Here is a 17,256-nt window from a genome sequence, read left to right on the forward strand (position 1 = left end):
TCAATAAAGTATATTTTTTAAAAAAAAAAAAAGAAGTATAAAATGGTTGTTACAGAATAGTCATGGGGATGTAAAGTGCGGCAATATATCAATATACTCAATAATCCTATATAATAATAGCCTAATATGTTAAGTGACTGGTTGTGTGGTCGGCCGTTCAACCAATCAGAGCGTAATATGCTAACGATATGCTAAGGCCACTCAACTGCTTGCTATGATGTTCACTAACCACCAGGGGGCTGATGCACCAACCAGTAGGTTAGCTTGTTGCTGGGATCTGGCTGATAGGGACTGAGTGAGACTGGCCAGACACCCCCTGGAGCCCTCCTGCAGTCCCTCCCTGGCTGGCCAACCTCCTGCATCCCTCCCTGGTCCTGATTGTGCACCGGTGGGGTCCCTTGGCCTGTCCTGTGCCCTCTCGCAATCCAGGACCCCTTGGGGAATGTTGGAGAGCTGGTTTCAGCCCAATCCCACAGGCCAGGGGGACCCCACTGGTGCACGAATTTGTGCACCAGGCCTCTAGTGTTCTAATAACTATGTATGGTGCCAGAAGGTACAAGATTTATTGGGATGATCACTTGGTAAGTTATATAATTTCAAATCACTGGGGTATACACCTGAAACAAATATAATATTGTATGTCAACTGTAACTGAAAAATAAAAAATAATTGAGTGGCAAGAAATAAGAGCTAAAATGAATTGAGTGATGCAGATATCTGTGGGAAGAGCCGGAGACTAGCATGTACAAAGGTCCTGAGCCAGGAGCCCTTTGCTTTGTGTTCAGGGGACAGCAGGGAGGCTAACATGGCTGGAGGGCTGAAGAGGTAGGAGGTCAGAATGGTAACCAGAGGATTTATTCATCTCTCCATAACCAGTACTAAGAAGTATGCCCAGAACATAGTAGGTGTTCAGGGAAAACATGTTGAAGGTTTACATGTGACACTTTAATGCCAAAGCACGGGGGTGGTAGTGAGAATCCTGAATGGACAAATTAAGCTTCCTCCTACCCAAGCAAAGTGGAGGGCTTGGGAGAGAATTAAATAGGGTTGCTCATTTGTCACAAAACAAATAGGGATTGTGACCTTACACACCCATGGGGTGTACCCCAGTTCATTCTGCTGCCCAGGGTTGAAGCCTGAGCTTCATGAGTGACCTCACAATGTCCAGGGTGGTGCCCGGCCCACTGCCACAGTCCCAGTCCACCATGATGACCACCCCATGGCTGCTGCTCAGCTTTGCTGTCCCACTGCTGGGTTTCTATGTTCCTATCAGCTGTCCTCATAGCAAGCGATGCCAACGAGCCCTACTTTCCAACAATGATGTCTCTCTGTACTGCAACGCCTCTGGTGCACAGTGGTACTACTACTTCCTACAAGATGGGACCAACTGGTCCATCCACCCGCTCAGCGTTTCAAACATAGAAGCAATGTCTGAAGGCAGCATTCTCATTAGAAGTCCATTGCCATCCCAGACGGGTTTATACAGCTGTCGGGACAAGAAAGACATCCAAGTGGTGCAGTATGAGATTGACTTCCAGGACATTAGCACCCTGCACATTACACATAGAGACCTGGGCCAGAAGCCTTTGCAGAATGAGACCCTGAGTCTGGGCAGCAAGGAGATCATCTTCACCCACTGGGAGCCCTGGCAAGACTGTAACCGCTGTGGCGAGCCCGGTGAGCGCAAACGCCTGGGGTATTGCTACATCCAGGAGCCTCTGGGGAACTGCGTCCCCTGCTTGCTCTACCTGGGAAATGCTAGGCTGTGGTCCAGCCGCATGCGACCTGAGATGCAGATAGAAGCCTGCCATGTCCAGTGTGAAACATCAAATACGAAGAACATTGCCTTTGAAATTGCTTTTGACAACTTCGAGCTCAGTGAGGAGTCAGGATCTGCATGGCTCACCTGCTTCTTAGGATCCATCTATAGGTAGTGGAAGTGCACACCAGCCCTGCCCTTGGCCCCTAGCCAGGCTCTCTCAGTCTGGGAACCTTCATGGTTAATCCATGGAGAGAAGGGCGGGGGGTAGGGGGGCAGGCGGGGCGGGGAAGGGGCGGGTTCCCTACATGGGTCAGCCCCACAGTCTCTGCACTGGCTTCTTCAGCTGTTCCTTTGGTAAGAACCCCCTGGTGCCCACACACTATTGCTTCACACAGCCAGAAGAGCATCTAACACTCGGGGAGGGCTTGGCTGACTGTGCCTGGCCCTGTGCTGGACAGTGTGGTGGACATGGTAGTCTTCAGAGTTCCTGCCCTCAGGAAGCCACCGGCCCAGCAGCAATGCAGCCCAGAGTGGTCAGGGTGGGGATGGGAGAAGCCCAGGCCAGTGGAGGGGCTGTACTGGGGGAAGCCTGGGTAGCTGTGGGGCTCTGAGGCCTCTGACTCATCTGGGAGGGTCAGCAGGCTCCAGAGGACAGGACAGTGCCCTAGGCATGCCCTTCAGGGGATGCCTCCTGCAGCTCACTCATGTTCTTGTCTTCCTGCCTGGAGCCCCTGGGAAATCTCCCCATTTTCCTTCTCTTCCCCAACCTGCCTGCCCCTACCCCAGTAATAAGAACTACAACCACTCCTGGTTTCACTGGGGATGGGCCTTGGGCAAACTCTCTTCACAAACCACACCCTCTCCCATCCCTCCACTCTGGCCCCAGGAGCTGTGGACTCCAAGGAAGTCCATTGATAGGTGGGGAACTGCAGCTGGAAGGGAGGCAGTCCTTGCTCAAGGAGATTTGTGGTGGGAAGTGGCAGTGCAGACCCTTCATCTCACACACACCAGGAGGTCCCCTTGCCCTCCTTCCCCACACACCCCAGTGGCAGCCCCTCTCTTGCAAGGGGAGAGCCATCACAGCCTCTTGGGGCCTCTGCAGCTATGGGCTCTGTGGAATCTGGCCTCACCACCTCCATCTGGTTTTCTCTTTCTTGTTTATTCCATTGTGACTTCTATTTCTCTCTTTTTTCTCATGCTCCTGTCATTTTGTCTCCCTTCCTCCTTCCTCCCACTTTAAGTATAAAAGCAATACCTACTCCCTAAAAAATACCACAGTTCATAAGTGCAGGAAAGTGCACGATGAATCCCTCCTCCCATCTAGACTGGGACACCTACTCCATGTCCTTTGCCAGGCAAGGGTTTCCCAAGTGCCAGTCACTGGGAACTTGAGGGAAGAGGCAAGAGAGGCTTCAAGAATTGCCCGTGTCTTTAGGGAGCCAGGTGGAGTGGCACTTTGTGTGAGGTTTTTATCTCAAGCTCTGGGCTCAGCTAGGCCTGGGTTCGGGTCCCAGCTCTGCCATTTTCCAGCCATGTGACTCTGGCCTCTGGTGTCTCTTTAGACCTCAGTTTCTCTGTTTGTAGAATAGGGGTTGTGTTAGTTTGCTAGGTCTGCCATTACAAAGTATCACGAACTGGGTGGCTTAAACCAACAGCAATTTAATCTCTCACAATTCTGAAGGCTAGACGTCCAGAATCAAGGGGTCAGCAGAGCCTGTGCTCTCTGAGATGCTGGTAGAATCATTGTTTCTTCCTGTCTCCTGGTGGTGGCTGGCATCCTGGGCCTTCCCTGGTTTATAGCTGCATCACTTCAATCTCTGCCTCTGTCATCACTTAGTGTTAGTCCCGTGTGCCTGTGTCTCTGTGGCTCTTCTCCCTTTTTTCTTTCTTTCTTTTTTTTTTTTTTTTTTTTTTTAGAAAAAGGCTGGAGGGTGCCCACAGATCTCAAACCACCCTCACCAGCAAGAGTGGTTGGCAAAGGCTTGACTAGAAGGAACCGCTGAGCAAGGCCAGCCCACTTCTTTTCTTTTAAGGACACAAGTCATATTGGATTTAGGACCCACTGTACTGCAGTCTGACCTCGTCTTAACTAATTACATCTGCAATGACCCTATTTCCAAATAAGGTCACATTCTGAGGTCTGATTAAAACCTCACTATCCAACTCAGTACAGAGGTCTGGCTGGCCCTGGCCTCATGGGTTCATTGTGATGTCTAAGGGGACGGATGACTGGGAAGACACAACAGTGTCTGGCAAACCGCTGCACAATGATAGATGTCACTGCTTGTATGATTATCTGCCCTGCCGATGTTGTCTTCTAAGTGTCCCCTCTGTTCCTCACACAACGGGTGCGTTTTATGCCTGCTCGCTTATTTGCTTTCCAAATTATTCACTTAAAATGCTGCTCAGTTACCACTGAGTGTGTTTATAAACCAAGCACTGATCCAGGTACCGGGGATGCGGTGCAAAACAAAACTGAAAAAGATTCCTGCCCTCATGGAGCGATAATCGATCACATGAATAAAATATTCAGTATTTAAGGTGGTGATAAGGGCAGTGAGGGGGGAATGGGAGTGGGTGAGGTGAAAATTTCAAATAAGAAGGTTACGGAAGGCGTCTCTGAGAAGGTATGTGAGGGAGCCAAGAGCGCTGAGGGAGCGTTCCAGGCAGAGGGAGCCCTGAGGGTAACGGCAGGGACCCTGTCCAGCATGTCAGAGAAACATCAAGGAGGCCAGTGTGGCTGGGGCAGAGGAGAGGGGAGAGTGGAGGAGACAAAGCCAAGCAGGTACAGGGGCCACAGATCACTTAGACCAGCAAGCACTCTCGCTAATACCTCTGAATAAACTCTGAGGTAGGTACCATTACTACCCCCCAGGGTTCCGATTGGGGAAATGTAAGCTCAGACAGCTGGAGCCTTTGGCCAAGTCGCCCACTCAGTAAGGGGTAGGGCTCCAAAAACTCTCAGCCGTCCTGCCCCCACCCTCCCCTTGCTCCCGGCTCAATAGTGCTCCTCAGAGGGGGTGCTGTCTGCTGTTCCCCGGGGAGGTGCTGCTGTCTCCACCTCCCTCGGACATTTGTCCTTTCCTCCCTGGGGGCTGCCACTGACCGTGTCCTCTTCTGCAGGCCCATCATCTGGGAAGCCGACAGCAAGTCCCTGACCTGGCAGGGCCAGCTCTCCGGCCAGGACCTGAGCACCGTCCTGGACCCCGCTACTGGGGGCAGGCGGCTGCAGGTCTTCCGGCCAGCCATTTACCAGTGCTTCGTGCACCAGAAGCTCGTGGCTCGATTCAACCCCAGGCCCCATGTGGGTACGATGGAGGTTCTGCAGAGAGAGAAAGCTAGACAACAGCGAGAGGCAGGAGAGGCCTGGAAGGGGAAGGCCAGCAACTCCCGCCTCAAGGGCCTGAAGCTGCTGCTGGTGGGCACCATGCTGGGCCTGCTCGGGATGCTGCTCAAGCTCTTCTGCCCGTCACGGAGTAAAAGAAGAAAACAGGTGCTTCTGGTGAAATAAAGTGAGCCTGCAGTCCTCAGGAGACCTGGCCTCCTGAGCCTTCGTCACCTCAACTGTCCTTTCCCCAGCCTCTGCCCTGTGCCTGCCCCACACCACACTCCGAAGGCATAAGGGCCAAATACCCGTGGCCACAGCTAAGAGTGACTGCACTCTTCCCTGCTCCAGGTTCTGCTGTTAACTCATTAGCAATCCCCATTCCACAGATGAGAAACTGAGACAAGAAGGCTACCTGGCTAGTCATTGGAAGAGGGGGGCGGGGGGCTCCGGTTCAAACCCAGGTTGCCTGGCTCAAGCCCTGTATTCCTCACAAGGGAAAAAGGAGGGGTGGAACGAGGCCATCGGGGGAGGAATGCCTGGGGTTGGTAAACTGTAACCGCCTCACTCACTGCACTCTCCTAAGGACAAGGACTAAGACAGGGAGGGGAGTGGGTAACCTCAGTCCCCCCAGATCTGACCTGGTCCGCTGCCTTTCCTTGCCTGCCCCTTGCCCCACCCTGCCCCAACTGTGCCTATGGCCTTTCAGCTTCCCTATATCTCTCCAAGTCAGAAGGTGCTGCCACAGGGGTGGCCTGGGACAGTGGGACACACACCACCTTTCCTGTCTTGCAGTGGAGAGAGCCCCTTCAGACCCCAAATGTAGACAGGTCCCTCCACCAGGGACCTGTGGGTCCAGGCAGCCCACAGAAATCACTGGGACTAACTATTCCAGAAATTATATACACTGTTTGGCAGAGTGAAATAGTGAGCAATAAAATATTAATGCCGGTGAAATTCATTGCCCTGATAGTTCATTGTGAAGCAACTACAGAACAGATCTGAAGCTTCCAGCGCAGGATTTCTGTCACTGAGGAGAGCTCACCCCTCACATACCAGGCACTTTTGCCAAAACTCGTAAGGTTTCACGTGGTTCCCAGACCAAGGGGTCTTGTAGAATGGGAGATGTTCATGGAGACGTAAGGGGGGTCCAGTGGGAAGCAGGGGCAGAGAACAACAATGATAATAATAGCAAATATTTATGGACTCCCTGGTGTGGTCAAAACTCAAACGCTTCAAAAACATTATGTCCTCACAGCCACCCATGAGGCTGCGGTTGGGAAGGGGCCAGTGATGGGAGTGGAAGACAACATCTGAGCTCCCGCCCCTACCGGCTCCCAGCAGCCCCTAGTATTTAGTGGCTAGAGGTGAAGCAGCCAGAGCCAAGCCTGGTCTGATTCCCAGGCCTGTGACTGAAGGTCGCATAATCCACACCCAAAGCTGCTGGTGCCCACTGTGGCACAGGAACCTTAAGGTGGCACTAATGGTTTCCATCTCCCAGAGTCCCCACCTTAGTGTGATTCCCTCCCCTTCAGTGTGGACATCTGTGACACTTCTAACCTATAGGACAGTGATGGGGAACCTTTTTTCTGCTGAGGGCCATTTGGATATTTATAACACCACTAGAGGCCTGGTACATGGATTTGTGCACTGGTAGGGTCCCTCAGCCTGGCCTGCGCCCTCTCACAACCCGGGACCCCTTGGGGAATGTCGGACTGCTAGTTTCAGTCCAATCCCCACCAGTCCGACATCCCCTGAGGGATGTAGTAGTGCATGAAGCAGTAGGTGACTGCGGAAGAGCCCATGCCACTCCACTCATCCCAGCCCCACTGCCCCTGCTGCTACCGCTCTGTAAGCTCGCTAAGATCGCTAAGTGGCGCTCCTGCTGTGAGAGTGCACTGACCACCAGGGGGCAGCTCCTGCATTGAGTGTCTGCCCCCTGGTGGTCAGTGCGCATCATAGCGACTCGTCAGCCAGTCATTCGGTTGTTGGGTCGTTCAGTCGCTTAAGCTTTTATATATATAGATTCTCAGGTTGTACAAAATTACCAACTTAAAAATTAGCCTGCTATATTTGATCAAACATTTAGTTAACTCACCCCTAATGCCTTGGCAGGGCCAGACCAAATTATTTCATGGGCCTTATATGGGGCCGGACATTCCCCACCCCTGTTATAGAATATTGTGAAGGTATTGGGATGTCACTCTCTTGATTGGGTTATACCACATAAGCTTTTGTTTTAGCCAACTGGAGCTAGACAGGCTGGCTAGCCTGATGGCGTCAGCAGCATGCTAAGGAAGCCCACATGGCAGGGAACTAAGGGCAGCCTCTAGGGCAGTGGTTCTCAACCTTCTGGCCCTTTAAATACAGTTCCTCATGTTGTGACCCAACCATAAAATTATTTTCGTTGCTACTTCATAACTGTAAATGTTGCTACTGTTATGAATCATAATGTAAATATCTGATATGCAGGATGGTCTTAGGCGACCCCTGTGAAAGGGTCGTTCAACTGCCAAAGGGGTGGCAACTCACAGGTTGAGAACCGCTGCTCTAGGGGCTGCAAGTGGCCTCTAGAACCTGAGGGTGACAGTCAGCAAAAAGCCAGGTCCCAGTCACAGAGCTACAAAGAAATAAACTCTGTACCCCACCTGAATGAGATCAGAGGCAGATTGTTTTCCAGTCAGTCTCCAAATGAGAATATAGCCTGACCAACACCTTGACTGCAGCCTTGGGAGATCCTTGGGAGCATAGGATTCCTGACACACAGAAACAGGAATCATGAATATGTATTGCTTTAAGCTCCCAAATGTGTAGCAATTTGTTATGCAGCAATAGGCAACTAATACACCCACTCATACCCCTCAGCCTACCCTGAAGGCTCTTGCAGCTTCAGCAGTTACATGGATGGTTCCTGTAGGCACCAGTGGCTTCTAATCTCCCCTCAGGAGCTTGCTGGGCCAGGCATTGGGGTGTGGCACTAGCAACCAGGCAGTTGGTGCCCCCAGAAGCAATCCTTGCCACAAGGAATGGGAGTGAAGGATAGACATCCAGCTTCCCCAGCCCTGGATGTTCAACACTTCCCACATTCTCTCAGAGGGTCCCTAGCAACACTGAGCTTCAGGTGGGTACTGTGGCAACCATCTCATTAAAGCACCATTATCAGCTCATCTTCCCCCCTGCCTTTCTGCTTCCCCAAATTATATTTTTTTAGTCCCACATTCCCTTTCTATCTCCTGGGACTCTGAGGGCATACATTTTGGGCCTGCTATTGTCTCATGGGTTCCTAATCCTTTGTTCATTTTCCTCCAATCTTCTCTGTTGTTCCGGAATGTTTACTGATCTGTCTTCAAGTTCACTGACTCCTTTCTCTGTCTTCTCCATTCTGCTATTCAGTCCATTCAGTGAACCTTTAACTTTGGTTATTGTGTTTAGTTCTAAAATTTCCATCTGGTTGTTCTTTATACCTTCTACCTCCTTGTTGACACTTTTATCTTATTAATATTTGCTTTCAGGGTAACTCTGAGACAACAGGGTTGCTAATTCAATGGCCTCCATGAGCCAAATAGAAAACAAAAAATAAGGGGAAAGGCCTTGGGGAGCTGTTGCAATGTAGGAGTTATTATACTAGGTTGAGGGGAGGGACACTGGAAGTAGTCCATAGTTCTTGCTGGTTAGCGCCATGCACAAATGCAGGTCTGGTTCCTCAGAAAGTCTCAAAAAATTCTGGAAATTCAGATGTTTGAGTGAAACTGTCCGATTTATGCATGTTGGCTCAAAAGAGTTTTCAAACACAAATCCAGCCAAATAAAACATTATCTGCAGGCTGAATTCAGCCCACAGGCATTTGTGAGCTCTTTGCTTCAACCTTTATGGGGTCAAGTGCACATTTCCATTTCAATTATTCAGTCAACAAATATTTATTGAGCTGCAGTAGCTAGGGACAGACAACTTATCTGAAGAGATGACATTTCAGATGAGCCCAAATAACAAGAAAGAGGTGGACAAGTAGGATTATGGAGGAAGAATGTATTTGTTTTCTGTGGCTATTTTAACAAATTACCACAAATTTAATGGCTTAAAACAATGCAAATTTATAATCTTACCATTCTGGAGATTAGAAGTCCAAAATGAATCTCATGTGGGTCTTAAATGGGTTTAAAATCAAGATATTGGCAGGACTGGATTCCTCTGGGGGCTCAAGGAAGATAATCCACCTGCTCATTTTCTCCAGCTCTTCCTTCTCTTTAAAGTGAGCAGCAGAGCATTTTCACACCTGTCTCTTTGACTCTCTAACCTATGCTTCCAGGGTCACATCTTCTCTGACTCTGACTTTCCTGCTTCCCTCTTATAAAAACCCAAGTGATTACATTGGGCCCACCCAGTAATCCAAGATAATTTCCCCATCTCAAGATCCTTACCTTAATCAGACTGCCAGAGATTAGGAACAGAGCTTGGGGGGGGGGGGGGTGGCGGGGGGGGGGTGGCGTAATTATTCAGTCTACCACAAGCCATCCAGGAAGAGGCAACATCTGCAAGGGCTCTGGGTGGGTGTCTGCTGAACCAGAGTCTGTTGGATAGAGCCTACTGGGGCAAGGAGGAGGACATCAAGGACATCCCCTGAGATCCTTGGGAGTAGAGGATTCCTGACACACAGAAACTGAGGAATCATGAATATGTATTGCTTTAAGCTCCCAAATGTGTAGCAATTTGTTATGCAGCAATAGGCAACTAATACACCCACTCATACCCCTCAGCCTACCCTGAAGGCTCTTGCAGCTTCAGCAGTTACAGGGATGGTTCCTGTAGGCACCAGTGGCTTCTAATCTCTTGTAAAGTCCTAGGTGAGGGCTTTGTACTTTATTTGTAGTGAGATGGGAACCATGGAAGGCTTTTGAGTAGCAGAGGGATGTGATCTGATGTCCATTTAAACAGGTGATTCTGACAAAGCAGAGTTCCTTACAGGTAAGAATGGGGAAGCCCTCAGGTTGGAGCAGGGAGTGGCAGCCACTCTCCATGAAGCTGGTTGGACAATGAGAAGCTCTCATCATCTAGCAGAAGTGGAAAGGCAAGCCCCCCAAGTGCAGTGTAACACTGCATACCCCATATTTCATTTTTAACCACCCTAGTCTGCCCTTTCCCTTCTTACATTGTGATTTTTGAAGGCTTTTTTTTTTTAAGAACAACTTTAGGTTCACAGCAAAACTGAGAGAAGGTACAGATATTTCCCATATACCCTTGCCACACACATTCATAGCCTTCCCCAATATCAACATCCCCACCAGGTATATTTGTTATAATTGACGAACCTCCATTGGCACATCTTTATCATCCAAAGCCCATAGTTTACATTAGGATTCACTCCTGGTGGTGTAGCAGCAGTGCCCTAAAAATCCTCTGTGCTCTGCCAGTCATCTTTCTCTCCAACTAACCCCTAACAACCACTGATCTTTTTACTGTCTCTATAGTTGCCTTTTTCAGAATGTCATCTACAGTCACGATCAGATTAACAACAGGAATACGTTTTGAGATATATGGCGTTAGGTGATTTTGTCATTGGGTGAACATCATAGTGTACTTACACAAACCTTAATGGTACAGCCTACTATATACATACCTAGGCTATTGATATAGCCTATTACTCCTAAGCTACAAGCCTGCACAGCATATCACTGTACAAAACAACATGAGATTAAATCAAGCACTAGAGAAAATGATGCAATTGAGATGCTATAAACGAGATGTATGAGGATGCTGCTGACATAACATACTATTTTACAGCCATTTTTTAAAATCCTCACCAGAGGATATGTTTAGAGAAACAAGAGAGAGAGAGAGAGAGAGAGAGAGAGAGAGAGAGAGAGAGAGACATCAATGTGAGAGAGAAACATCAATGGGCTGCCTCCCCTTTGCAACCAGGCTGGAGATCAAGCCCGCAACCTAGGTACATGCACTGACCGGGAATTAAACCTGCAACCTTTTGGTGTACAGGACGATGCTTCAAACAACTGAGCAACCCAGTCAGGGCTTACTGCAGTTTTTTTTATAAGTATAGAGAGTACACGCTAAAATAATGATTAGCAGTATAGTAAGTACATAAAACAGTAGCATAGTCGTTTATTGTCACTATCAAGTATTAGGTACTATATGTAATTGTAGTATGTGCTATACTTTTATATGACTGGCAGTGCAGTAGGTTTGTTTACACCAACATCATCACAAACACATTAGTAATGCATGTACTACCACATTAAGACAGCTACAATGTCACTAGGTGACAGGAATTTTTCAGCTCCATTATAATCTTATAGGACCACCATTGTATATGCAGTCTGTTGTTGACTAAACGTTATACACTGCATGATGTAGCTGAAATCACACAGTACGTCTCCTTTCAAACTTAGCCATGTGCGTTTAAGTCCTTTCACTGAACCACGCGCATTTACGTTTCCTCCAAGTCATTTCATGGCTTGCTAGCTCATTTTCTTTGTAGCACAGAATAATATTCTACTGTCTGGATGTACCACAGTTTATTTATCCTTTCACCTCCTAAAGGACATCTTGGTTGCTTCCAAGTCTTGGCACTTATGAATGAAGCTGCTATAAACATCAGTGTGCAGGTTTTTGTGTAGACATATGGTTTCAACTTCTTGGATACCAAGGGGTGTGCTTGTTGGATTGTACAATAGGAGAATGTTTAGTTTTGAAAGAAATTGGCAAACTAAAATGGCTGTGCCATTTTGCATTCCCACTAGCAGTGAATGGGGGTTCCTGTGGCTCCACATCCTTGTCTGCATTTGGTGTTGTTAGTGTTCCAGATTTTGGACATTCTGATTAGAGTGTAATGGTATCTCATTATTATTTTAATTTGCATTTCCCTGATAACATGTGATGTGGAGCATCTTTTCACATGCTTATTTGCAATCTATATATCTTCTTTGGTGAGGTGTCTCATAATTTTTAAATTTTTTAATAACTGTAATCTCTAATAATGCCATTTTAGCACTGGGCCTTGCTACAGCCCCTTCCATCTGCTAAAGAGGCAATATGAACCCTCCTTATTTTTCTGATGCTGCAGAAATTCAGACACGGATGCCACTAGCCTATATGTCTCTGCAAATTTTCAAAAGGCTTCCCTCATATGGCATAGCCCCATACTGGGTACAACTTGGTGACTATGGCAGGGAGATCTCTACTAGCCCCTTGCATGGTGCTGAACCTGCCCAACTCCACATGTTAACCCTGAATATAGACTTTCTGCTTCATGAAATTGTCCTTGCAGATGTTACTTCTACTGGAGGAGTCCTGAAAGTCACTCCGTATTAGTCAGGATGGATACACCCTGCTGCAGTAACAAACCGCAGAATGAACACAAAGGTTTATGTCCTTCTCATGCCATAATCCGATGCAGCTCAGGGCTTTCTTCCAAAAGGTGACCAGAGGTATAGACTTCCATCTGAAGCATAGTTTCTGCGGTCATCATAGAACAGAGAGAACATGGAACCAGGTATGGGGATTAGGATCAAGCTTAGAAATGTCATTCATTTTGCCCACATCTCATTGGCCAGAGCTCAGTTATAGAGTCCCCACTTATCTGCAAAAGAAGTTTGGAAACGTGGCCTTCTATGTGCCTAAGAAGAGGAGATAAACTGTTGGACAGCTGGCCAATTGCTGCCACACCCAGGCTCCAGGGATTGTGGCTATGTCCTCTGATGTAATTTTAAGCCTTATAAAAATCTATAATTCCGATGCCTAATACTAATTTTTTGGCCCCAGAGCAACATTTAAATGGACACCTCTGAATTCCTAAAACTTATATATACTCACCATTTTTGTTGTTGTTGTCGTTGTTTAGACAGAAGAGGATCATGGGCATCTATCTCTTTTCCCACCATTAGATTAAAAATAGTTTTAAATTGGCCAGTCTTATTAGACAAAAAGTTTCAGAGGGTCCACATCCTTCAACAGCAAACAGCTTGGCACACATCCTGTTGGCTTTTGTGTGGGTTCCTGGCCTTGCACTCCCCGAATTCTCAAGCAAATCCAAGAAGATCCGATATCTGCCTAAAACTGTATCAGTGTTCTTTTGGGACCCTTCCTCTTAATTGATTCTTCACATCATTCAGGCTTCTGCTCAAGCATCACTGCTTCATGGAAACTTTCTCACAACATATAAATTTTTAGAATGGCCATTAGTGCTGCTCACCAAATCTCCCTGGGTCTCTATCTTCCAGGCACTTCCAGGCACAGGGTAGGGTAGTGCTTCTGGGCCTCCTTATGGTTGTGGGGGAGGGGCGGGGGGCATGCAAGTGATTCTGGCCAATGAGATATGAGAAGAAGTAATCCAAGTTACTTCCAGGCTAGAGCATTTAATTGCAAGATACTGTCGAGTCCTCTTTCTTCTGTGCAGAACTCACAATATGTGAGATGGAGGCTGTTCGACCAGCCTGGGTCAAAGAGTGAGCAGAGCTCCAACTGAACCACAATAGACATGACAGATAAGTGAGAAATAAATTTATGTCATTATAAGCCATAGATTTGGGGGATTTTTGTAACCACAGCATAACGCAGCCCATGTTGACTAACACACTCCTTCAAAAACACTTGTCACTTTTGCATTTTTTGATGTGTTTCTGTTACTATTGGACTAATTTTTTTTTAACCCTACTGAGCTAAAAGCTCCATGAGGTTAGGGATATTTTTGTTGTTGTCCCCCAGCTATATCCTCAGCTCCTGGAAGTGCTCCATAAATATATGCCAACTGGTTAAATGAAGAAATGAATGAACAACAATCTTTGCAGGTAGGTACAATTATCTCTATTTTACAGGGATTAAATGGAAACTCAGAATGGTTGCATTCATTGCTCAATGTCACATGGCAAGAAAGTGGCAGAGATTGGATCAGTACCTAGATCCAACTGAGTCCAGAATTTGTTATAACTAGTGTTATAACCTTCCCTAAACAGGAAGTACTTGGGGTACACCTCTTTCTGAGGATCTTTGCCTCTCCCACCAAAGAATGTCTCTCTTTTGAGAAGAGTAGGCTATGTGGAGGCAGTGTACTCCTGGTTTAGAACCCCAGCTGTAAAGAATCTAAAAGGCTTGGGAATCCATTGGACCTCTGTTCTGGAATGAATGGTTTGTGGCTGGCCAGACAAAGCAAGGAGATTCAGAGTGGAAGAGGTGCTTATCAATAGCTCTTTGACCTTCATTTAACCTCTTTATATTGATTTTATTTTATATTTTAACATATGTTTTTATTGATTTTTAGAGAAAGAAAGGGAGAGGGATAGAGAGGTAGAAACATTGATTAGAGAGAAGCATCATCAATTGGCTCCTCCTGCATACCCCCTACTGGGATCGAGCCTGAAACCCAGGCATGGGCCCTGACTGGAATAGAACTGGTGAGCTCTTGCTTCATGGATTGATGCTCAACCACTGAACCACACTAGCTGGGCTTTTTACCTCTTTTTAAAACAACTTTCATTAATTGAGTGCTCATTCACTGCCGGGCACTATGCCAAGAGTTTTAGGATCATGAACCCACAGCATCTTCATGACTATCCCAAATGATTTCTGAGGGCTAGAGAGGTGAATTCACTTGCCCATGGATAAAAATTAGTGGATCAGTCATGGCTATGAAACAAAACACACCCCAAGTCAGAGATTTAAAATAGTAAGCATTTATGGTACAGTCATTGTATGGCATTTCCTCAAAAAATTAAAAGTGGAGCCCTAGTTGGCTCTCTCTCATCACTGATGTTTCTACATCCCTCTCCCTTCCTGTCTGAAATCAATAAAAATATATTTTAAAAAATTAAAATCGGAACTCACATTTCACCCAGTAATCCCACTTCTAGGACTACTAGTATATCCCCCCAAAAAAACTAGAAACACCAATCACAAAAAATATATGTACCCAATGTTCATAGCAGCACAATTTACAATAGCTAAGATTTGGAAACAGCCTAAGTGCCATCAGCAGATGAGTGGATTAAAAAACTGTGGTGCATCTACACAATAGAATACTACGCTGCGGTAAAAAAGAAAGAGCTCTTACCATTGCCAAAGCATGGCTGGACCTGGAGAGCAGTATGTTAAGCAAAATAAGCCAGTCGAGAAAGATAAATATCACATGATCTCACCCTTTGGGGAATATAATGAACAACATAAACTGATGAACAAAAATAGATCCAGAGACATAGAAGCATCAAACAGACCATCAAACCTCAGAGGGAATGCAGGGGAGGGTGGGAGAGATTGGTAAGAGATCAACCAAAGGACTTGGACCAGTATGCATGCATATAAGCAGAACCAACGGACACAGACAATAGGGGGGTGAGGGCCTGTGCTGGGGGGCAGGAGTAGGCTGGGAGAGGTCAATGGGGGGAAAAGAAGACAAGTATGATACTTTCAACAATAAAGAATTTTAAAATAAATAAATAAAAATAAAATAGTAAGCATTTATTGCTTATAAGTCTATAAAACAGCTGGGTAGTTCTGGAACCATTCATGGTTCTCTGATCAGCACTGGGTTGGGGTTGGATCTGCTGATCTTGGCTGAGCTCTGTCACAGGTTCAAGAATTGCCTGTCTGTAGGCTAGACCTGGTGTCATCAGCTGGGGAAACTGGGCTCTCTTCCATGTGGCCTCTCATTCTCCAGCAGATCAACCCAGGCTTATCTGAAAGGTGGTAGTGTTACCAGGAAACCCCTGGTTGGGCTCAGGCTGCCTGTCACTGTGTCCAATAATGAAGGGAGGGTTGAATCATAATAGGTGTTTATTGGGAAGGCTAGCCAACCAAGAAGACAGGGCACTTACAAGCATCAAATCTTGCCTTCCAGCAAAGTATAGGGGACAGGATTATAAAGGGGAAGAGGCTAGGATGCTATGTGCAGCCCCGGGGGTCTGCAGACATCAGCTATTGTAGTCAGCAGGCAATGAGATGATGTTGATGAGATGATGTTGATGAGATGATGTGTTGAGTCCTGGTGGGTTGGCCTGATCATGCTTATCGGTTCTGCTTGCCGGATACACAGCTGATTCACCTCCCCAATCGCTTTGCACAGGTCTTGAAAAGGAAACTTTAAGAAAAATTTAACTCCCTCTTCATATATGAGAAACTTAACCCCCTATTCACATAAATACATGTGTTCTAAGATTTAAAATAATATGATTACTTTTCAGGTTAATGCAGGTGTTCTATCTTTTAGATTATAAGTCCACCCTATCAGTAGCAGGGGTCCAAGAAAGTGAATAGGATTCCTGAGGCCCAGGCTTGGAACTAGCACAAGACTAGAAACGGACGGGGCAGGAAGGCCTTGGCTTGCTATATGTGACCTGACGGTCAGGTTTGGGAAGGCCTGTAGGGAAGTCGACCTTCCCAGATGTGTCAGATATCTACTGCTACGTAAGAAACCACCCAAAACTCAATGGCTTAATACAACAATTAGTCATTTTTCTCCCCATTCTGTAGGTTGGCAATATAGGCTGGGCTCAGGTGAGTAGTTCCTTAAGTTTTGACTGGGCTCATTCATGAATCTGTAGTCAGCTCTGGGTGGCTAGATAGCTCTGCTTCAGGGGGCTGGGCAGTTGGCTGGGAAGCCTCTAGTCTCGTATCCTCCAGCAAACGAGCCCAGACATGGCCACAAGGTCATGGCAAGGGTACAAGAGAGCAAGCAGAAGTTGCAAGGCTTCTTGAAGTGTAAGCTTGAAACTAGCACAGCATCCCTTTCACCATGTTCTATTGGCCAAGCCAAGTTATAAGGTCAGCACAGATTCAAGGGGCGGGGAAACAGACTCCATCTCTTGATGGAAACAGTGGCAAAGTCGCACTGCAAGCATTTACACAGGGAGGAGTCACAGGTCCCATCCATTCCGTAATCACTTTACCAAAAGCAGTAAGTAACAGAGCTGGGGTTCTAACCCAGGAGGCACACAGCCTACTTTTCTCAAGCTTTCTCACCTTTGTTCCTTCCCTTGGCTTTCTCACCTCGCATATCTTCCCTGTTATTTGAAGCCCCCACTAGCCTTCTGCATTAGTCAGAACACATTTGGCTGCAAGTAACAGACATCCAAGCAGGGTGGTTTAACTTATGAAGGAATTTATTAGCTCCTGGAATTGAGAAGTCCAACAGTAGATTCTGCTTCAGGCACAGTTAAATCCAGGTACT

The 17,256-nt window shown here is 47.0% G+C and overlaps 1 protein-coding gene across 1 annotated transcript; it reads left to right on the plus strand.

Annotated features, from left to right (window-relative positions):
• Positions 1–828: 828 nt before the first annotated feature.
• On the plus strand, positions 829–6,003 carry FAM187B (family with sequence similarity 187 member B). The gene is made up of 2 exons (XM_059666857.1): positions 829–1,930; positions 4,886–6,003. The coding sequence occupies exons 1-2, from the start codon at positions 1,146–1,148 to the stop codon at positions 5,271–5,273; spliced, it is 1,173 nt and encodes a 390-aa protein (XP_059522840.1). The 5' UTR covers positions 829–1,145; the 3' UTR covers positions 5,274–6,003.
• Positions 6,004–17,256: the final 11,253 nt, after the last annotated feature.

This window comes from Myotis daubentonii, chromosome 15 (genome assembly GCF_963259705.1).
Source record: "Myotis daubentonii chromosome 15, mMyoDau2.1, whole genome shotgun sequence".
Taxonomy (NCBI): Eukaryota; Metazoa; Chordata; class Mammalia; order Chiroptera; family Vespertilionidae; genus Myotis; species Myotis daubentonii.